At 32.0% G+C, this 24,397-nt stretch overlaps 1 protein-coding gene across 3 annotated transcripts in view; it reads left to right on the plus strand.

Moving 5' to 3' along the window:
• LOC127725732 (uncharacterized) overlaps positions 1-24,397 on the plus strand; it is a 40,647-nt gene that overhangs the window by 5,452 nt on the left and 10,798 nt on the right. For all 3 annotated transcript variants that reach the window (XM_052232943.1, XM_052232944.1, XM_052232946.1), the window contains exons 2-9: positions 5,097-5,149; positions 5,795-5,824; positions 7,957-7,986; positions 11,651-11,704; positions 14,599-14,631; positions 16,324-16,377; positions 19,048-19,077; positions 22,258-22,296. In XM_052232943.1, the coding sequence (XP_052088903.1) occupies positions 5,119-5,149; positions 5,795-5,824; positions 7,957-7,986; positions 11,651-11,704; positions 14,599-14,631; positions 16,324-16,377; positions 19,048-19,077; positions 22,258-22,296 (301 nt within the window). In that variant the 5' untranslated portion in view covers positions 5,097-5,118. The remainder of the gene's footprint in view (positions 1-5,096; positions 5,150-5,794; positions 5,825-7,956; positions 7,987-11,650; positions 11,705-14,598; positions 14,632-16,323; positions 16,378-19,047; positions 19,078-22,257; positions 22,297-24,397) is intronic.

The raw sequence follows: 24,397 nt of genomic DNA on the forward strand, positions 1-24,397 counted from the left end.
AATACAACAACATTTAACTATTAAAAACAAACGATAATATAAAAACTTTTATAAAACGCATAAACATCAACGTCATTTAAGCAGATACGCGATAAACCAAACCCAGAGTTAACAAAAAAGACACCCAGAGTAACTATACGGCCTCAAATTATCACCAAGTGACCACGCTGTATGTTAAGCACTAAATTAAACGACATGTTATTAATTAATTCAACAAGCATATTTGTCATTAAATTCTTCATCGAGTACAAATACAAAAGACATGTCAAGATAATTTCTTTAAAGTACCTTGATGTATATTAGAATTTATTATTTAGTCCATTTAAATGATTACAATTGATGGGGTCACCGAATACGTTAAGACTGCATAATCATTGAAGTGCATTTGTCATTAGTACGAAACACAGCGGAAAAAAATGATAAGATTCCAATGCACAATGCAGTCATAAGTGTTCAATAAATATGTACTTAAATGTATAGTATGCATAATTTGCAAGCAATTATACTTAATAAATTGTTAGTGTGTAGATAATGAATATTGAAGATACACATACATGTATATTCAAAACATATGATTCAAGAATACATGTCCGTGAGACACCTTGCACCACCCCCTTTTTTTCAGAGTATCATATTTCAATGTTTTATGAAAAATTCTATCAGGATCAAATCACAAATTCAGTATATATTTTTAAAAGGTCGGACGAACACACAGACCAGAAAATAGAATATTCCCATACGTTGGGTATAAAAACTAAAAGATCTTTTTTAACAAAACTGCAATGAAATATTCCGAATGTATGTTTTTCAGACGTTTAAAGTCCAATATGTCATAAAAACAATGTGAGCTATGACATTAACGTAAAGACTCTTCCAAGAACCCATACAAGTAGTAGAAAAACAACTAATTTGAAAAAAATGTAATAATTTTACATCTTGAAGATGCATCTCCATAAATTTCATTTTGTAAATTCTTTAGAAAGTTCTATCTGATAAATTCATCAGTAATCTTAATGTCTACCTCAAACAAAAGTATCTTGAAATAGTTATAGAAATATGCTGAAAAAGTACGTCGTGTACACCTTTTACACTCAGGCGTGTTTGAAACTCCCTTTTTAACCTTTCAACATTAAAATCAAATAACAAATATAGAATATCACCACGCTTCAGATTTCATTATAATTTCTATTTTTCTTACTAAATTTTGAATTTGTAGTTTTAATTTTTTTTGCCGGAGAAGAGCCGAATACGTGGGTCAAATGAGATCGGTGCATATATTTACAAGTAACTGATTTAATCATTCCCTTTAAAGTATTGTTGCCAAAAAAAATCATACATTATTTAAATAGAATGTGGAAAATTTTTAATAGCAGAATGGGTTAATTTAAATTAAAATATATTCGAACAAAGTATGTTCATTCAACTAGCAAACAACTCATGCAGTCTATGCTCCACTCCGTCGTGGTTCACTGCAGTAGGTCGATTTACGTTCAGATAGGTTAGTTATGTCGAGTAATGTCATTTTATTGGAAATCTCTAGTATACGGCTTTGAGCGTCCCTGATGAAGGTACATGTAAATCTAGAAAAGCGCGTCGGACGCGTTGAATTTATAAAGTATTGTTTTCATTTTACTAGTAAAGGTTTTAAATGATTTGTGGTAACGAAATCCATGACTTAATAATTTACCAGTGATCCATAGATCTATCTCATGAAATATAAAACGTCACTACAGACACGAATGAGTTGAGGTATATAAACACCGTAAGATGGGAACAAAGGAACATCACGGTCAAAAAAAAGAAAAAAGATAAACAATAGGGAACGAATAACCGTCTCTTTTGTCATAATTGTTCGTATATAGTTTCCCGTGAGACTGAAATATCTAAATCTATGAAAAGACTATTGTTATTAAAAGTATCAATTTACTGAGTTTTTGGCAATAAACTGTATTTCATAACAGTACAGGAACAAGTCTGCTTTTAAAGGGGTGCAATGTGTGCCCATAAAAATACCGACAACCTGTCGACATACTGTATTGCCAAAACGTACAAAAATAATGTCAAGCAGAATATTTAGAGCTTTAATCATCTTTTCACACTTTCAGTTAGTAAAGTATATCTTCTTGTAGTTAAGGTAAATATTACATAGTAGGAACCTTCAAATTCTCAGATGTCACCAAAAGTCGAGATGGGTAATGATCATGATCTAATGCTGTCTATTGTTGTTAGACTTATTGTTTTTGATTGCATCTTTGGTATTTTATACCTCATTTTACATTGTTCACAAAAAAAGGTCTGAAGTGCTTGTCGATTTAATTTCACGCATTCTTTTCGGTAAGAGCAGGCTCATAAAACAAATTGCATATGATTGATTGTTGTTTGCTTAACGACAATAAGATATTCCTAGTGGCAATAAGAATAAGATTATAGTAATGAAAAAAAAGAGGTATTGGGAGCAAAGCTAAAAACAAATATCACTACCGCTTGCAAAGACCTTGAATTGCTAATGAACACCCCAAAAATATTTGGCTAAATTAATAGGAGTTGAAAAATTGCATTAAAAGGTTAATAACAAATGAAAATTACACTTTTTAATTTTGTCGGTACATAGCGCTTTTCTGTATTTACCTTCATTGGGATCGATTATATCTTTAAAAGTTACAATTCATCAAAACAAAGAGTCTATGAGGAGTTATAGATTCAAAATGGGTTCTCCCTCCAAGATAAAGCAATGGCAAAGTTCATGATTTGACAAAGTACATCGCAAAAATAATTCGGATAATAATTCAAACAGCCATATGTGACGATGATTCAGATCAAATTTTATAAGGAGAAACGAATAAATATCTGTATCGTACTATAAGATGCCAAAAAAAAACCAACAGCCTGTCAAATGAGGAAATTAAACGACAATTAGAAAAGTATGTCCTGTTTGACCTAAGTGTCTAAGGTTTATGTGGTATTAGTGCGCATTAGAGTACATTCCTAGCCCTACCTTTGATAACCATGGTCCATGAGCAGCTTTACATTGGGTAGCTAATGGAACTTACTGGGTAAATTTTCCTGAGAGACGTTTATATGACAAGATGACTACCGTATCTGTAATTCGGTGCTTACAAAACCGTCAAAGATACAAGGCTTTGTCAATGCCACTGCTGATCTGCCCAGTGGTCATCACCTCTGTGTTGACATAAATTATCAATATTAAGTTAAGTCTTAGTAAATTTTCTGTTTACTTTTTTTATATTATTTGAAACACTAAAGTTTTTTTTTTCTCCCCAAGCATAGATGACCTGAGCCGTATTTGGCACAACTTTTCGATTTTTTTTGGTTTTCAATGCTCTTCAACTTTCTGTGGCTCTCTAACTGCTTTGGTACGAGCGCATATGATGGGTCTTAAGTATTTTACTTACTAACACTTATAATGACACAAACAATTGAAAAAAAAATATCTTCGAGGACAAAACTGACAGCAAAAAATCTTCCAAAGACAATTAATTTTGAAAAGGCAGGTACACGTTAATATTGTTGCAGATATTTATGAAGTAGAACTTTTTCATTGTATTGACTAAACAATTTGAAAACACTAAGCCTTTACTGATTAACTTAACATCAATCAGTATAACGCGTAAATGGCATATGACATATGATAGGTGGACATAGAAATCCCCACAATTAATAAGCCTCCATAATAATTTTAACCAACATATACACATGTAGTGAGTGAGAATACATTTCATCTTAAACGGATAACAGTACAACTAGAGATGGAAAATAACGTGAAGGTCTGTCGGCAATGACTGGTTCATAATTCTCAATATGAACAACCGTTATCCTGTTGGTTCTCCTTCGTAAAAGATGGATGAGATATCAAGGTGATTCGCAAATGCTTAATATTGCTGACACCACCCCCGGGAAGGTAAGACATCTGTCTAGCATGCCGAAAAATTCATTACAGACGAGAGAAAAACAGAAATTCAGAAAAGAAAGGAAACACGAAAGAAATATCACTTTATGATTTGGGTGCTATCTTGGATTAATCTTTATTATATCAAGTTCGATCAAATCAATAACTTGAAAGCCCAAGATATACTAGTACTTGAAAATACGATAAGTTAAATGACCAATAAGCACCAACAAAGAATAGCCAGATCCTAATCTAATGTCAAATTTGCCTGCGAGAATTGGAACATTAGTAAAGATGAACTACTAAGACCACTCGGCCACTGAGACCCCAATTCTAACGAACAAAACGGGGAACAGTATTAAAGATCACCAATTGAATGATTAATCAAAAAGATAATCGTCAATAAATTTTGTAGGATTGGGTTATAATTTCAATTTGAATTTCAACCAAATTCAAATCAATAAAGCATGAAAACTTTCATATACACTTCAAGAATCATTTGGCATCCTTCTATCACTTTGATATTCCTTTCTTAAAATGAGTACAATGGTTATGTTCCTTTTGATAGATATATTCATTGTAGATACCAGGATAAAAACTTTGTACGCAAGAGACGCGTTTCGTCTACAAAATACTCATCATTGACGCTCGAATCAAAAAATTTAAAAAGGCAAAAAAAAGTACGAAAATTTAAACAGCATTGAGGAATCCAAATTTCGAAAGGTTTTGCCAAATACATTAACATATTCCATCGGCACAAATATAAGTAGATCATATAATAGTAATTATTCCCAATAAAAAAAGTTTCTTCTGTAGCGGGCACACACTCTTGAGACCCACTGGTAGAATCCAAATGATGCAGCGGAATAATTTCAAATAAAAGGAAAATTTATTTTCTGAAACTAAATACCGTTCTGATTTTGATTACTTTATTAGTAATCGATTTCTAAAATTGACTGTCGTGTCTGCAATGTTTTGGGACAAACATCCGGCAAAAACTATGTAGCTGCTGTGTATAAATTAAAATAAAAACCAGGACCACTAAGTAATCGGCGACTTTATCGTATATATATATGTGTTATTTTCTCTTCAGCCTGTCCAAAACCGAAACTGTTGAAAAAAAAAAAAGAATACATACTAGTATACATTGATTTATATGAAAAATAAAAAACATTTAGATTTGTTTTAGATACCTCACGAACCAACCCAGCATGATCAAGCGTGGTATAATCGAAGCTTTAGGTAAGTTTGCTTTGCATTACTTTGTTTTCTCTTCATGAAATCAAATATGTTCACATTAGTGTTACAATTTTGAAACATTGAGCGTTTCGAAAATTGCAAAATATTTGTATAATGATTCTAGGTAACATTTTTGCTGGACCTTGCAAGATGCTCTAGTATAATCAGTAAACAAAATTCAGTATGAACTGCTTCAACAAAATAGATACTGTTTGCGTACGAGATACATATTATTACAAGTCAAGTACAGATAACTAAAAACTTAACATTGTTAAATCCATATAATATCAGTTACACAGTGTTAGTGACCTAATACGATATATACGGGGTCGGTAATTTCCATATGGGGCAAAGACGAGCGAAGCTTGAGCCTTATATGGAATTTACTGATCCCGTATATATCGTATTAGGTCACTCACATAATATAAGTTAAAATATCGTTTTGATGAAAGAATTCCAGTTGTACCTTGCTCATGCATCCAGTCATCAATTAATAAGTTCTTGTAATATTGTTCTGAGTTATTTTTTTTTTATTTAACGCTTTTAAGAGATGAAAAATAATATGAATTTTACAACTTCAAATATACTATGATAAAATATGATATAATGATATATTTTGAAATGATATAAAGTACAAATTCATTGTAGAAAAGGCGATGGCTGACAGACAAAAACACGGTTAGCATTGGTTGTGTACATTGTGTTGATGCTGAATATACATTTTCCTTGTACAATCATTGAAACGTACTGTTGAGTAAATATAAGATATTCGCATTTTTCACTTGTATGAAAACTTATAATAAATTGCTCTGAAAGAATCGTTTAATTTTCTACAACTCAAATCAAACATAAATTACCAAAACATAATTTAATTTATTTTGAATTGTGACACATATGGTAGCTATATTAACATGACAAGAAGGTCTATACAAGTATTAATAGTAGTTGGAGATGTTTAACGTCCTACAAAGCAACTTAATTATCGAAGTTGCTTTATAAGAATAAGAAAATGAGGTATGATTGTCAATGAGAAAACCAGACACCAAATTAAATAGAAGTAATCAAATATAGGTCACCGTACGGCCGTCAACAATGAGCAAAACCCATACCGCACAACAAGCTATAAAAGACCCCGAAATGACAAATGTAAAACAATTCAAACGAGAAAAATAATGGCCTGATTTATGTTCATAATCAATAAACGAAAAACAAATATGATATACAGCAACTTACGACAACCATCAAAAAAGAGACGCCTGATATACATAATGTGTTGGGATGAAACATGTTTGTTGGCGCCCAACCCTCCCTTACTTGGTACAGTGGTGTATCAGCACAACATAAGAACAAACCATAAACATCTGTTGAAAAGTGCTTAACTCATCAGATTGATACAAATTACAGAAACAACAGACACAAACACAAAAGACACAAAGGGCAGATTTGAGTTACAGAAAGCTAGTTCAAAGCATCAAAGTTCAAAACATAAGACTAAGATATCAATGAATACACATCCAATGGATTTAGTGTAAAGATGTCATTAACATTTAGAGAAAAAACATGACATTGTGCGATGCCAAAATATAGGTTCGACAGAATGTAGGTCTGTGAATGTACATATGTGTAAAACAATAATATTAAGTTGGGTTTTAATTTATTGATAAGATAATCAATATTGATACCGATAAAACAATATTTAAAGATATAATGTTATATACAGAGTTCCTATTGGAATAAGTCAATTTAAAGGATCGATATGTTTACCAGGATCGTATCTAAATTTACGGGCTCGGTAAACAACATTACCTTTAAACAAGGGTGTATCGTTAAAAATCTCAACTATTGCTACTAGAATTGACCTTTATGACTTATTCAACCCAAATAGTGGTACATATGAAAGCAAATTAGAATGTAGATGATTCTTCAGAGATTTTCGCTTAATTTGATATTACTTGATCTACGTGTGACTACGAATTATCGGTACCATTATCTATGTTTTCACTAAACGACCATGGACGAACATGAGTATGGAATAAAAGTCTCTCGGAGTGAATGGTATTCTAAAAAGATCATACGGCAATGTGTTTGGAAGAATATGCATGTCGATATACTCCATGAAATTAAAGCAGAACCAATGCACTTTCCTGCTGAGAGCGATGATTGAATAAAAAATATAGCTTTTCTTCTTTGTACCTTGACTTAACAGAATTCCAGAAAATTCTACTGTTTTAAAAATTCTGCATTTAAGCAAACGAAAAGAAAGTGTACCCCAGCAAGAGAGGATGATTCAAAATGCAATAACAACATGTGTAATCTTAACTATATATATTTCCTGAAGAAAAACAATCGGCAAAGTCGTTACTTTGATATTAAAAATGTGTATGGGTTGATTATTTTCTGTTTTGTTTTGGGGTTTGTTATTGGTATTGGGAGTTCCTGTAAGTTATAGTTGTATTGTTTTAACTTACGAAACGTTTTAAAAATAATAAGATGTTGTACGGTAGCCAATAAGACAATTATCCAACAGAGATCGTTGCATATCTGTATTTCATGTAGACTACATTGAATATTTGCGGACTGGTAAAAATGTACCTAATATGAGAACTGTTGTAAATACTTGTAGGTTGTACAAAAAATAAACTGCCTTAATTCATATCTAACTTTCATTGACATTTATGGGGTTACAGAACATCTAAATATTCGTCTGTATGACTTCCGATTGATTGATGAAAAAAAACATGTTATTTCAAGCTTAATTGTTTTTTTTTTATAATTGATCGTTTATATTAAAATATATTGATATGTTGTAGATATGTTGATCGAGCACGCATCATATCATGGTAAGATTTTTCTATTATATGGTATAGTAAATCCTGTATTTGGCCTCAATATTTAGAAATAATTAATGTGCAGTATGTTTGCAGTTTCGTATCACCATTGAATATATTACAATACAAAGTTTATAATTTGATACCTAGGTTTGTTGGTATTTAGACTAGTGGCCCGTCTATAAAGTCTTCAATATAAAGAACCTACTTCCATTGGTCTATACAATTACAAATGTCAACAATAACAATTTGTCAGCTTTAATGTGTTTTCTGCATTTATTTTCAACCGATTATCATCAATTTTTTCATCTGTTGTCTGGGCGAATTTTCAGATTTTCCTTCAACGCCAACTATGTTGTTTATAAAGGGACATACCACTGCCACTAACCGTGCATTTAGATAAAACAAGCCCACTGCCAAATATTAAATATACACGGTCTCCAAGTGTTCTCTTTTAACCAATGATATTCCTAGAAATTTATAGGAGGTAAGATAATCTTGTATCCAGAATAGATTACTTAGATATGAGTATAATGTCAGGCAAATATCCTAATATAGCCTAAGAATGCTAACAAGATGAGAAAATCGGTAGTATTTCCCACCATTGGCGACATAACTAATATTTGCTGAATAAGCTACATTTTAGAATAAAATAAAGAAAGATACGTGTGATGCAAGTACGCTATTAGACTGATATAAAAATTAATGTCAAATTAATGACAGCGTGGAAATTTCACTATTCAGGTTATTTATAATTTATTTACCAGCCGTCATTTAAAGTCATATGAAACGGTTTTCTTGTTATTATTATGTTATCGAAATTATTGAACCAAAGCATGCACACGTTTTCTACATTTATTAGGAATCTTTAAAGTTTTATCGTCAAAGAATATCAGTGACAGTTGATTGCAAGATAATTAACTTTCGAGTTTTTTGCCGAAGGTAACCGGATTTTGACATTGATAAACATTCAACACAGAGCACGTAGAGTACGCGAAAAATAAATGAATTATTAGAGCCATGATATTTTTAAATATTTTTCATTCGTTCCTATTTTTTAATTAAACTTTTCCATAACAGTTGTTAACTGATTCGATGTATTTAATTTGTTCTTTAATAAGAATCAGTTATTACTATTTACCTTCCATTGCACGTTTGTTTGCATTCTCTCATCAATGTTTTCCCATCGCACTTGCACTGTGCGGGAACCAAAGTTCTAATGAGAGGTCTCGTTGTTAAAGTCAATGCATTCAGGTTAGGGTGAAGGTTGACACCTGTTAAAACGTTTAAACCCGCTGCATTTGCTTGCACCTGTCCTAAGGCAGGAACCTGTTGTTCAGTAGTTATCGTTTGTTGATGTGGTTCTTAAGTGTTTCTCGTTTCTCGTTTTTTATATAGATTAACCGTTGGTTTTTCGTTTGAATTGTTTTACACTAGTCATTTTGGGGCCCTTTATAGCTTGCTGTTCAGTGTGAGCCAAGGCTCCGTGTTGAAGACCGTACTTTGACCTATAATTGTTTACGTTTTTCGCATTGTGATTAGGATGTAGAGTTGTCTCATTGGCACTCATACCACATCTTATTTCTATATAAAACATATTTATTTTTTTTTAAAGTTCGAAGTTTCATATGACTATAACATCAAATTTCATGAAAAATAATAAAAAATCTTTTCGAAAAATTCCTCAACAAATCCATGCATGCGTTTCAAAATCTTTTCTGTAAATAAATCAAATTTATAGAAAAATAAATAGAAAAATGTGCTATTCTCATACATTAAAAGTTGTCTTCCATTACCTGAGTAGGGATAATAAAAAGACAACCTGGTGTCAAGAGAATGAAATACCAATTTGTCCACAGATATTTTCAACAGCTTGATTTTTTTTAACTTAACAAACGAAATTACGATTGGCTTCTTTAAACTTTGGCTAATAGAACAATTGCTAGTTACGGAGAAGTTAATAAACCATATACGGAAGTTCAGAATTTGATTTTATGAACATGACAAAGCGCAATTCGAGACCCGATTGTTGAATATGCCATATCGCTTCGAATATACATTGTGGAATAAATTCTGATGACATAAATGATAAATTTTATTACGCATTTCCTATGTTTGATCTTCATTATGCAAGAATTGGTATTTACGCTTTATTCTCTGTCCTCTACGACTGTCTAGTATAAATTATTATACGAAATGGGATACCAATACGCTGGATTCCAATCGTTTTCATCCCTTCAAACTTATAGTGTTTTGACGACATTTTAAGCCATTGGTGCGTTTCTTAGGCACAAAATTTACGTCGATTCGTTGTGCAAAGGATTTAAAGGAATAAATTTCACGTTGCGCCTGAGATAAATGAGACAGATGATAACATCAACATGTTTATGTAGATATGGTTGATAAAAAATGTACAAAAAAATAAAGAGATGCATGTTCAATTCATAGCATTGAACTTGTTAGTTAAAAAATGCATATATCTGGTTTGCCTTTAAATGAAGTAAAGTTCAGTATAAAGTAAATGAGTTTAGTGGATGATAAGAAGCAGCGTATTCCATGCATACTTTGAATGCAATACAATTGCATGAAATTTTGATTATTTTATGATATCTATTTCCCTGATTACCCCATTGGTGTATTCTCTCTATTTTTAAAAACAAACTGTGATAAAATTATTACTTTTTGTTTTGTTATATAGTTGGTTCCATACTTTTCAAATAATCTAACTATGCGGTATGGGTTTTACTCATTGTTGAAGGTCGTACGGTGACTTATAGTTGTTAATTTCTGTGTTATTTGGTCTCTTGTGGAGAGTTGTCTCGTTGGCAATCATACCACATCTTCTTATTTTTATAAGTATGAAAAACAAAATCAATGAACAGGTTGGGAACATCTAAGTTACAAACCCACTAAAGGCATTTTGAAGTCAAATATGTATGGGCCGGTCGAATATAAACAAATATCTTATGGTTAAAAATTGCTTTGTGAAGCACCCGTAACACTGAAGGTACGGTGACCTACAGTTGTTAATTTCTGTGTTATTTGGTCTCTTATGGTGAGTTGTCTCATTGGCAATCATACCACATCTTCTTATTTTTATAAGTATGAAAAACAAAATCAGTGAACAGGTTGGGAATATCTAAGTTACAAACCCACCAAAGGCATTTTTAAGTCAAATGTCTGGGCCGGTCGAATATAAACAAAAATTATATGTATAAAAATTGCTTTGTGAAGCACCCGTAACACTGAAAGTGTTGGTTCGTTAACATCGAAAACGACTTTTCTTGGCTGACCTACTTGTAGCATTTTATAACATGTTCGGCGTGGTTGATGAGTTTGGAAATAAATATCTAAACTGTAAGAAAAACAAGTGTAATGTTGAAACTTATGGTGAAAGAAGGAAGATACCAAAAGAATATTCAAACGCATGAGTCGATGATAAATTGACAATGCCAAGTAAAAAATGAAATACGACTTTAAGACAAAGAACAGTGAGTATACAAAACACAACAAAAAATTAAAGACTGAGAACCATGAACCACAGCAAGAACAGGTTATGACCTCATTAAGTAGGTAGGCATAATATATAAATTGTTAATTAAAATTCCGTATTCTATCGATATATTAAAATGATAATAATATATCAAGTGTAAATTTTATTTTGTTGTACTTACAGGGTTGTTACCAGATTACGACACTGACTATGAATCCACGTACGACGAACTATCCAGTAAGTTTGTTTACGCAACAATGCGACTGAACACTATATGTTTAATCGACCAATCAGTAGATAAATTTACAATTAAAAATATAAAACTTATAAAAAATTCAATATTGACTTTGTATAGCAATATTAAAAAAAATTTGTCATCCATAAAACAAAAACATAATTTTTTTATAAGTATACTAGTATTTTTATTTTGAGCGCAACAACATAAAAATATAAAATCCTAACAAAAACCGGATATTAAAAACTGTTAGAAAACGAACCGTCAAGAACAGTACATGCAAATACATGTGTACTTAAAACTTAAACTTGATTTTACTTTATCTATGATATTCATTATTTCAAGTCCGATGGGCTATATTCGTTCTACATAGTCACCTAACTTTGAATTATTGTGTGACATATCTATATAGTGGAACAGAGTAATCCGATTTTCAAATCTCATAAATCGCTCGATCAAACAAATCAATGTAACAAATAAAATCACAAAAGAGCAAGTTGGGTGCGTATACAGGGTAAGTTTTTTCTGTAACACATGCATCATCCGCCATACGAATCCCCTCTTTGTCAAAATTTCACAGTCGGGAATAGGACATATAAAACAAGATATGTGACTAGCCACGATATTTGCAAGCTTTTGGGCTAAAATTGGTTTACTACATATTTATCAAGTATAGACGACTGATTGAAAACATTCTGTCAAGGGATTTTGACTGACTATATTAAATAAAGGTATTTTTGTATTTCACCGTGAACGGAATTTAATGGTCGACGTCAAGATCTAAAAAAAACATTTATTCATAAAGTAATCTGCCGATTCGTAGCAATTTCCAACAGATTTTTTTACATTTTCCCATAAAAAATGGTAGTTACCGACTACAAATAGTAGTGTGCAATTGTTTACCCTTGTAACCATCAAGTTTGCATTATTTACTAGCTATTGCACAGTTCATTGTTCTTTTTCATTAAATCCAATGTATACTAGTTAAAATATAGAATTTGGGCTTTCTATGTCGTTGAGTTGCTGTCTTATTGACGGTTTTTGTTACAGTACAAGATGGAATTCAGTAGGATCGGGAATCATCCTAGTACAATTTGAAATTCAAATATCTACTAGCAGAAAATGGAAGTGTGATTTATATCAATTAAAATCCAGTACGAATCAGAATTCTAATTTTTACTAATTAGACAAGGATAACTAATCAAATGAAAAGAATTAATTATCAAACTAAACGATAATGTACAAGCAAATGTCACTGTGTTTATTCCATCATTTTAAATCAAGGAATATACCTCCCTTACGCATAGCTCTTATGTTTGGGTTTACCTTTGAGCCTTTTTGGTTTTACCAGCTCTTTAACATTTATATAGGGTTATGGAGTTTTAAATAATTTGGAATCGAGCATCACTAAATCGACATTATTTATCTGGTGCAATTAAAAAAAATGGCCGTTAATGCTATTATAAGTTTTTTCTATGACGTCGTATCAGTAAAAAAGCAAGAAAATATGTATATTCTGAAAACATATGACAGGGCCTAATTACATTCAGGTCTCCTAAGGAAAAAACTGTATTCCTTACAAAAATTGATAGTGGACTATTGGAATAAAGACAAAGGTTTTTATAAAAAATAGTATTGTAAAACGCATCATGATAACATGAATTAATACAAAAAAACTATTGGACTGTTAAACAGTCCACATTAACCACCAACTAACCTCTGTAACTAACAAACAAATAAAAACAACAACGAACAGCACAAGGTTCGAATAGCGTGATTTGATACCGGCCCAAAGTGTAGTTAAGTTAAACAAGTTGTACGTGCATTTACAGCTGCCCTTTGCCTTTTTAGATCATGAACCGTTTTATTTTTACCATGTTTTGGAATTCGTATTATAGATAACATTAACAGATAAATTTTTAAAGAACATAGTTACTTTGTTCCTCAGAACTCTACACAGAAAACTAGCATGTGAGCAACAGTAATCCAACCTTGAATATCTAGGATGATTTCAAGAGCTATGGATGAGTAAATAAATTGGACCCGTCGTGTGTCCAATGACAAGTAAAAATCTTGTGAAGAGTTTTTTTCGGACATGAACTAAGTCTTTGTGGCAAAGGATTTAAAAATAACATGCCAGGAAATTGGAATATTGCATGCGAAATAAAAAGTATTGGAACACCGTTTGCACCCGACCTATTAAACGCAATCTCAAGTTTATCAAATAAAAAAAATAAGGAGAGAAAGTATGATTGCCAATGAGACAACTATCTACCAAAGTTCAAATGAAGTGGATGTTAGGATGTAAGCAATAAATGGCAACTGTACGGCCTTTAACAACGAGAAAAACCCATACCGTATAGTCGGCTGTAAAAGGCCCCGACATGAAAACAATTCAATTGAGAAAACTAACGTCTTAATTTATAACAAAACAATTTACGAAAAACAAATATGACAAACATGAACCAACGACAAACACTGACCTACATGCTCCTGACTTGGGACAGGCACATTAAGAATGTGGCGGGGTTAAACAGGTTTGTGAGCGCTCAACTCTCCCCCTTGCCTTGGACAGTGGTGTAAAGGCTCAACAAAAGAACAAACTATAAAAATCTGTTCAAAAAGGCTTAACTCATCAGATCGATACAAAGCAGAAAAACATCAAACATAAACACAGACCGGACGTGGCAGGTGTCAACTTACCTCTGTCATCTGATATCTGATCTTAGATGAACTTTTCACAAGTTCCTTGTATATAGGTTGCAAGAAGTGACTTTCTTTGAAAAATGATTACTTCCTTTTTTAATTCATTTTTTCTTTAAAATGTATTTATCTATCGATCTATTTTAAACATGTCTTGTGCGCATAACAATTGTTAGTTGTTTTGTTTTAACAGATATTTTGACAGAAGATTCAACATCATTGACAGGTACAAATCATTTAGAAATTGTTTATCAACAATGCTTGAAAGAAATAAAAAATCAAACAAAAGAAACAAAATCAAATACCTCAAAAAAGAGTTTAAATTTTATTAGATAAAACAAAAGATCTTTCAACAGTCCATTCGTAACACAAACGTGTAAAACTAATGCAATCATTTTTTTATCGTTCTCAAGAAATGACATGAAATATATAGCAGTTTCATGTAAATTTGTGAATTTTAGAATTTTAGAATGGACATCACATTTTGTGGACAATATTTATTCGTGAGAGCCAAGCTGAGGGGAAAAGTTGCATTTCGGCAATTGTATGATCCCCTCATTAAATTATCTTAGCAAACTACGGGATGTCAGACGTTGTATCATCGTGAAGAACCCTTCCTTGTACAAGACATATAACAGGATGTTAAACGTGGTAGTTCACAAGTTGTTCCACAAGCCTACCCGTCCACATCATTCTGATTCCGGGTCTACCAGTTTTATGTTTTACCCTAAATGCCGCCTGTTGAGCGGCGAAGCAACAAAAATACCAATTTTCAAGAATTTGGTTTGACCTGACCGGTGTTTCAGTTTTGACAAGAACGAATGATAGAATTATTAAGTAAGGCACGTGATAACAGCCTTCACAAAACAATGCATTATGTTATTGTGTATAGAACATGCTGTAACGCCGCTATTTTTTCTCGGCCAATAAGAATTAGTTTTCGAAAATTACTGAGTTTCCATGATAGATTTAAGATAAATTTAAGGCATTCAAGTTATTTACCGATGTTCAAATCCCATAAATCACTGAGGACGATACAAATCAGTATTTTGCAATAAGTGTTCTTCGTTTTACAATAAGGTACAAAATATATTCCCTTTTTACCGTGGACGATCTCTAATTCTACATGCACTATTCCCAATCATCAATACAGTTTGTCTTGTGGTAAACACAAAATAGAGCTGAAGAACAAAATGGAGAAGATATACCAAGGTGTCATAAAAGACACCGGTTGTACAAAACTAAATAATTAAGAAAACACTACACAAAAAAACTGTGGATTGAACAAAAAAAACCAACAAAAATATCAGTACTTGGGTCCTCAAGAAGAGACACAGTTCCTGTTCCACTAGCAATGTAACAGTGATTCTTCTGGTAAGGCAGTCTTTTTTTTTTTTAAAACAAAAAAATAGTTTAAAATTTCCCTGATATATTTTTTTCTATAAACACACTGGTATGAAAACAGTATACGTTATATAAACAAAAGAAGACGTGGTATGATTGATAATGATACAACTCTCCATCAGTGACTAAATGTCGTAGACGTAAGCAACTCATTTCATGTACCTGAAGTTCTACACACCGGAATGAGAGTACACCTGCAGTAGCACTCGAATTTTTTCTGCTTTTTAAACCGTTGGTGAATTTTATTTGGTGATTGGATGTCACATAATAGCGGATTGGTAAATGTTCCCAAGACGGTACCATCTTTGCAAATTATCTAACTCTAATACATGATGAAATATAAGTTTGTAAAAAATGAAAATTTGTAACATGTTATCAAACAGCAGGTGGAGAGTAGGAACTTCAGTGACAGTAAGGACTGATTATGTGTCAATTGTTAATATAGTTATATACTCTATCGATAATTTAAAATGTATAAAAATACATCAAGTACTGACGTTTGTTGTAATTACAGGGTTGCTACCAGATCACACAACCAACGATGAATGTGCTTATGCCGAACTATCTTGTAAGTTTATTTTGAACAGATATATCATGTTAAGGAGGGGTATTTGCGAAAAATACCAGTCGAGAGAATGTTTAATTTCGCGAGCCGTAAGGCGAGGGAAATTCATTCTCAAGACTGGTATTTTTCGCAAATACCCCTCAAGAACATGCTATATCTGTTTAATTACACCGAATGTTAACGTTCAAAAACGCAATTGATAATCGTGACGTTACAAGCGTCCAGTCGGATAGAGTATTTTTGGCAAATACCACGGCAGAGAGGGTAAAAAAGGCATATCCTTTTTGCATATACCCCGGCGGCGTTAAAAAATGAACGATATTCATTTGATAACAGTAAATTGGTGAAAAATACACTGGCTATCAACCAATCAAAACCCAGGATTCTTACATAAGGTAACAAAAATGCGACCTAATAAACTTATGTGTACAATATTACACTCAATTGATAAACGTATTCTTTTACTGTGCTTATCCAGTAACCTTTGGGGTATCACAATAGCAATGGCTAAAACAGTTTACCAAATTGCAGTTTGAATTCTTCTCTCACAAACTGATCAACTGGTAAAATGTTTTAACAATTTGCTCAAGTGTAAGATTGTTAGTATGAAGTGAGTGTTGTGAAATAAAAAGACATACTTACCATCCAGCTCCAGTTAGTTGATGTCTTTGTCATTCATTTCAAACAAAAAAATGACTTACTATAATATGAGTCACTGCTTTAGTAGGTATAACTTTGACATGAAAACTTCTATCATAAATAGATTTTATAAATAAATAGTTCAAAACATTGTATTGTAAGTCTATAATTTATAGCTCTGTTTAACTAACTGTCATTTATTGCGGACCTGTTTCTGTATTGTAATGAGTTACAATTTATGACTAAAATCAGCAAAGACCAATCGAAACAACATCTGATACAAAAATTTAATAACACTTATTTTAAGATATATTGGCTCTCAATAATGATGACTTCAGTATGTACACTAAAGAAAGTCATCCTGCTGAACTGACTTTTAATAAAGCTAATACTAACAATGAACACTGCCCTTTCCTGGATCTTGATACCTATATCTTTAACGGGAAGCTTAATACCAAATTTATGATAAAAGAGATGATTTTTCATTTCCTATTGTTAATTATCAATTTTTAAAAGGTGACCTTATGGTGTTTATATATCTCAACTTGTTCGATTCGCTCGTGTATGTAACAACGTATTTGATTTTATCGAAAGAAATCGCTGTATTACAGAAAATTATTACACCAGGGTTTTCGATATCACAAACTTGTCAAAACATTTACTTATGTTTATTATCGGTACAAGGTCATTATTCGTAAAAATAAATCAACGTGTAGACATCTTATACGTTCAAGTATTTCATATCCAATCTTTTATGGTAATATTCTATACAAAGCACAAAAATGTCGTCATTCACCTCAAAAGCTAACCACACATTTATTCTAAAACCAGTTGTTGGCATGATACGGGTTATGTTCTTCCCCTTTATTTTATGATGGTATGATACTAAACCCCATACTGGAGGTATTGTGCTTGATTTTCATATGATGAAGACATACTCTTTCAATCAGTTTAATTGAGGTCTGGAGCTGGCATGTCAGTAACTGCTAGTAGTCCTTTGTTAATTTATGTTATCCTTGTCATTTTCCTTAGTTTCTTCTGTTACTTATTCTTATATCAGACTCGGACTTCCTATAAACTGAATTTTACTGTTCGTATTGCTATGTGTTTGTTTATTCTACATTGGCTAGAGGTATAGGGGAGGGTTGAGATCTCACAAAACATGTTTAACCCCGCCGCATTTTTGTGCCTGTCCCAAGTCAGGAACCTCTGGTCATTGTTAGTCTTGTATGTTTTTTTTTACTTTGGTTCATTTATATGTTTTGGAGTTTAGTGTGACGTCCATTTTCTCTGGTACGCATTTTTATTTAGGGGCCAGCTGAAGTCTGCCTCCGGGAGCGGAATTTTCCTGCTGTGTTGAAGACCCACTGATGGCCTTGGGCTGTTTTCTGCTCTTTGGTCGGGTTGTTTTCTCTTTGACACATTCCCCGTTTTCATTCTCAATTTTATTATTATACTATTATTGTATATATTTATATTGTATTATGAAGAAGACTTCATAAATATGATTTACTTGTGTCTAATCCATTTTGCTTTAATTTAGCAAATAAAATATGTTAAACCCCGAATATATACTAGGGACAATACAGAAACAGTTTAAAGCGCCTTTATTTAAAGATCTTTGTCGTGAGTCAAAATTGCCTCAGCCGATTTCAGTTATTTTCATGCACATTTTTAATATTTGGACGATTTTTTTTCTTAATCCTTATAAAGATATTGGACTTTTAACTTTAAAAAAGCGAAATGGACATTTGCTTTGCTGTACAATAAATTTTTCAAATAATTTTCTAGCAAAAGGATAGGATGAATCATATTGTGTTTGATGATTTCAGAAATTGCTTTATAAGTATAATTCCTTATTTTCTGTCATTTTGATGAACTTGGGAAAAACAATGTCAAAACAATTTTTTGTGCAAACCTTTGTAAAATAAATACTTCCTTTTTTCACTCTGCTACAAAATGTATTTTTTTATTCATTTATTTTTTAACATGTATTGTGCATGTAGGAATTATCATTTGTTTTGTTTTGAATAGATTTTACAGAAGATTCTACATCATTGACAGGTAAATACCATTTGTAAATTGTTTATGTAGAATTTTTGAAAAAAAGGAAGGCAGGAGATAAATACTCCATATGCAGGTGGTGCTGGAATGTTGCTACATAGAAATTTATTTGGGAAGTTTAATTTATCTCTTTTATCAAACAGCTTTGTTCTAAAACGACCTTCATTGTCAATTTCTATATGTAAGTCAAGATATGAGGCAGATTTAACTGAATCTGGTGCATCGTTAATTTCCGTGTTTAACAAAGTTAACAAACTTTGAATTATCTAGTTATAGGACATCATCTGTAAAGCGGAACGTGAAGTTAAAGGATATTGCTAGCTTCTTTTCATTCTTTCTTAGAACCTCCTGAACGATGTCTGCCTAATATGAAAAAGGGTCAAATCGACAAGAAGAAGATCACACTTGCTTTCAATCAAGAAATCAAGCATCTTGATAATGTCAGTTTCCGAGAAATTTTTTGTTTGAATCAGAGTGGGTTTTTTTTTTTTTTTTACAAAGTATAATTTAAGTATAATCCCCTAAACCAGGTTTTTGTCTCTATGTTGAACATTCTTTTTTATGAAACAAAAGAAACAAAAAAAATAATAAATAAACAACAACATTTAATGCCATAAGATAGAGTTCATTGTTGTTTTTTTTTAAAGATTGAATTTATTTAGGTAAAACAGAAATTCTTTCAACAGTCGATTCCATTTATTACGCAAAATAAAAAGCATAAGGCCATCAATGTTTAACCGTGTGCAAGGAATATAATGTTATTTATAGCAGCCAGTAGATTTTACTATAAGCATGACTTTTTTAACAACATTTACTCGTGAGAGCCTAGATGAAGGAGGAAGTACTTTTCCGAAAATGAAATGATCTAAATACTAGTAAGCAACTAAGTATCATAAATTGTTTCAGGCCATTTAGGAAAGTGTACAAATAAAAACAAAGCTTTAAGTAATGTATGGGACAAAAGCATTCAAAAATTTACAATGTTTGATAATATTGTGTACAAAACGTCGTCAAATTTCGGTTGGCCATGGTTTACCCTGAGTTTTAAAATGGAACATACTATCACAAACTAGAACTGTAAATAAAGGCAACAGTAGTATACCGGTGTTCAAAAGTCATAAATCGATTGAGAGAAAACAAATCAGGGTTACAAACTAAAAACCGAGGGAAACACATCAACTATAAGAGGAAAACAAAGGGACAACAGGAACACTGAAGTGCAACAAAACAAACACATACATACATAGAAACGAACTATTTGATAACAACTGCCATATTCCTGACTTGGTACAGGACATTTTAAGAAAAAAATGTGGGTTGAACCTGGTTTTATTGCTAGCCAAACCTCCCGCTTATATGACAATGTTAGAAAATATCGCTAAAATGACAACACTACGTGACAGAAATACAGGTTTAAAACACGCAAGAACACTCATCACAGAAAAACACACAAACAAATAATATAATAGTCGACACAACATGCAAACCGCAGAACAACAACGAACATCTTCCATCAAAGACAGACACCACAGGACATCACAAACAATGACGCACTTACGTAACGAACATGTAATCTCGAACTTTATACAATTATTTTCACAATACCAGTCCAAACAATTTTCATGACAATGATGGTATTGAAAGGCAATTTTATAATTATTTGGACTGCAAACGATAAGACATAACACATTTTCCAACCGAAACCATGACAGAAACATCAAAAGTAAATACATGAATGTTGGATGTACAAAATACCGAGACACGTCGTATAGCAATGCAAATTCACACTCGGTATAACAGTCATATTCGGTTATAGGTCACGTTCGGTACTTAGCAGACATACGACATAGATATTAAACCACAATCTAAGACGTGGTAAAATGTCATTAGTTAGTTTAGACACAGACACATCATATATATCAACCAATTCGTGATGGTGTCCATAAAATTTACGGAGTGTCATTTTTAATCTTTCCTCCTCATAACTCTGTTGGAGCAGTTTCTGCGTAAGGAGCACACTCCTGTATATGAAGTCAGTATAGTGTGAACATGCACGAGCATAACGTATCAATTGAGATATGTAAACACCATACGACGAAGCAGAGGGTATGTTACTGCTGAAAAATGGGAAATTGATAATTGGGAAGTTGAAATCATCCCGTTTGTCATAGATTTTAGTGTGAAATCGTCCATTTGTGTCAATATTAAGGAAAAGATCAAGGTATGAAGCAGTCCTTCTTGTATCAGTAGTATCCTTTGTTTTAAGTTCACTGGGATATATGAAATGCAAGTACTGACTGAAATATGGGTTATTCAGTGATAGGACATCATTGATATATCTGAAAGTAAAATTAAAGAATTTTGAAAGGTGCTTTTTCTTTTTGTCTTTTAGAAGGTTCTGAATTAATTCTGCTTCATACGAGTACAGAATCAAGTCGGCCAGAAGAGGTGCACAATAAGTACCCATTGGAATACCGACTGTCTGTTGGTTCTTCACAAAATAAGAATTACTATAACCCATAACAAGTAATTTATATATACGATTCCAATTTTTATAGAAAAAGCTCTGTTTAATGAGATGGTGAAGTCGATCTTTCAATTGAACATGGGGAATAGTAGTATAAAGCGTAGAAAAATCAAAGGTCTTAATGTTGCTGCAAAATTGTAGAGATTGTGATCTAAGATTTAGCAGTAGATCTTTAGAATTTTTGAGAATCCACATCTGATTGACACCACTGGTTGAATATATCTCAACACAAAAATTTGGAAGGCCATCTTTTACTGTAGAAAGCATAGTAGTCAGCACTTTTGAAAGATGTATAGTCGAACATCTTGATGATCTAGCTATGTATCGTTCTTTATACGTAGTTTTGTGAAGTTTTGGTATCCAGTATAATGACGGTAGATTTTCTTCGTTTTCTTTGATGTTAATACAAAATGAAAGAAGGACAGATTTGTGATTTTGTAAAATTTCATCCTTTGTAAATGATGCTTCTGTTTCTACAAAATTTTTTATTAGATGAGTTTTGAAATGTGTATGTCACTACAGTATTATATTATTACATTGAGGGAAAACTGGGAATTGTTTTTTTTTTCGGAACAGCAATCTGTGAAAAACACTCTTTTCATAATTTTTTTTAATATTTGTTTGTGCGAATGATAATCATTTCATGTTTATAGATATTTCTAGTTCCAAAGGAGATATCGAAGAAATTAAAGGTAAGAACTATTTGCAAATGGTTGATAAAAACTGTTAAAACAGAAAATGATATGGAAAATAAAATTGAAAAAATCGATGATATTCAGAACTACAAAATTTAAACCCACTATCATTATTATGGGGAAAATAGCACGTCCCTGTAAACCATGGGCGGCAGTAAATTATATCGATTTTAATAGGGAATATAACAAACAATTATTAAAACTGTGTTGCAGTGTATGTTTCACAAATAATTTGTAAGACTTTTTTACCTTCAAAACATTTCGAGATGTTACCGACATTAATGACGTTCGTATCTAATCATCTAGAAGGCAAATAAAACGACGAACATTGAAAACAACAAAATTCTAAAACCTTCTCCAAAAAATACCCGGCGTTCGCGAGCGCTTATAATGTCGATTTTCAATTTAATCTCAATTTCAAAAGGATATTATATCCAAAAAAACCTTTAAAAAGAGTATTCTCATATTCTCAACATGTTCAAGGGACATTACTCCCTAAAATAAGTGATTGATGCTGATTTTCAGACCCGTACATTTTCACTGATGTTTATATTTTACATGTATGTCATGAACATTTAATTAGAATTTATGTTATAAGCGCGTTAACAATGTTTATTTTCATTTTTTTTCAACTTTTATAAAAGTTCGATGTATTGATGGTGTAAATATTTTATTTAAATACTATTGGGAATGCTAGGAGTGAGACAGTTTGGGAGGGAGGAATACTAGCATTAACATATATCAAACAGTGTTAATTCTTGTTAAGAAGTTTTTTTCATATTTCATGACGGAAAATCAATTAAGGTTCAGACAGTTCATTAGCAGTCTTGTCATAACCCATTCAGGATTTACTAATTTGGAGAGGTAAGGAACAGAAACTAGACATCTGAAGTTTATGAACAGTGAAAGCGGTGTTAAACTATCATTACAACGTAATGTTTTAAACGTCATATTGGAAAACGAGTTTCTTAACCCAATAAACAAATTTCATAGTGTAAAAAATTCGTAGACATAAGTAGACATTGAAATTGTAGGGTATATAAATATAAATATTAAATACTTATAAAAATATAATATAAATACTTTCCCACTCTGTTCTTATAATATGCAAGTACATCAGCATGTCGTAAATTGACAGTCAAATCCTGAGGGGAGTTTTCCTTTCAATGATTGTTTCCCCTTGTTGTGTTCTTTGCGGTAAACTATAAAAAATTGGAAAAAGCAAAATGATGAGCATAGTAAGATCATATAACTGAAACTGTCAGTCGACTTCTTGTAGGAGATATTGACTTTTGATGACATTTATTGTCATTTTCTATGCTTTAGTTATAATTTAGAAAATTATGATAATATCCAAAAAATAGGTCACCATGTAACAAATAGTCATTCGACTCCTGTGCGATTTCAAAAATCCAGAATGGCTGAAAGAGAAATGAAGATATCGATTTATAGAATCGTGAGGTTGATCCTACTAAATAAAGGCAACAGTAGTTTACCGATATGCAGTGGTTGTCGTTGGTTCATGTCTATCATATATGTTTTTCGTAAATTGTTTTGTTATAAATTAGGCCGTTAGTTTTCTCAATTGAAATGTTTCATATTTTTAATGTTGGGGCCTTTTATAGCCGAATATACGGTATGGGTTTTTCTCATTGTTGAAGGCTGTATGGTTGCCTTTAATTGATTTGAACTTTGGTGGATAGTTGTCTTATTGGCAATCATGCCATATCTCCTTATTTTTATATATGGAACAAATGTAATGACAATTGAAATATCAAGATGATTCAGCAGAAACCCTGGAAAGTATACCTTGATTTTCAGCGATTATGGACATCAAAGCGTCCCGTTTATGTCCTCTGTACCATTCGACGATTAAAAGTTTCCGAACTTTACTAAAGTTCAAATTTGATTGACAGATAAGAAAAGTCTTGCCGTTAATTAAGCGGTCACCGATAGTCCACCAACAAACCAATTGAAATGATCTGTTCTGGGCATGGCTTTGCATAGTTATATATTTTCACACCAGTTTGAATGTCTGTACTTTCATGAATGTACTTTTTTTTTCATTTTAATGATAATCTATAAATAGAGAATTGTG

The sequence above is a fragment of the Mytilus californianus genome, unplaced genomic scaffold (genome assembly GCF_021869535.1).
Source record: "Mytilus californianus isolate M0D057914Y unplaced genomic scaffold, xbMytCali1.0.p SCAF_15, whole genome shotgun sequence".
NCBI lineage: Eukaryota > Metazoa > Mollusca > Bivalvia > Mytilida > Mytilidae > Mytilus > Mytilus californianus.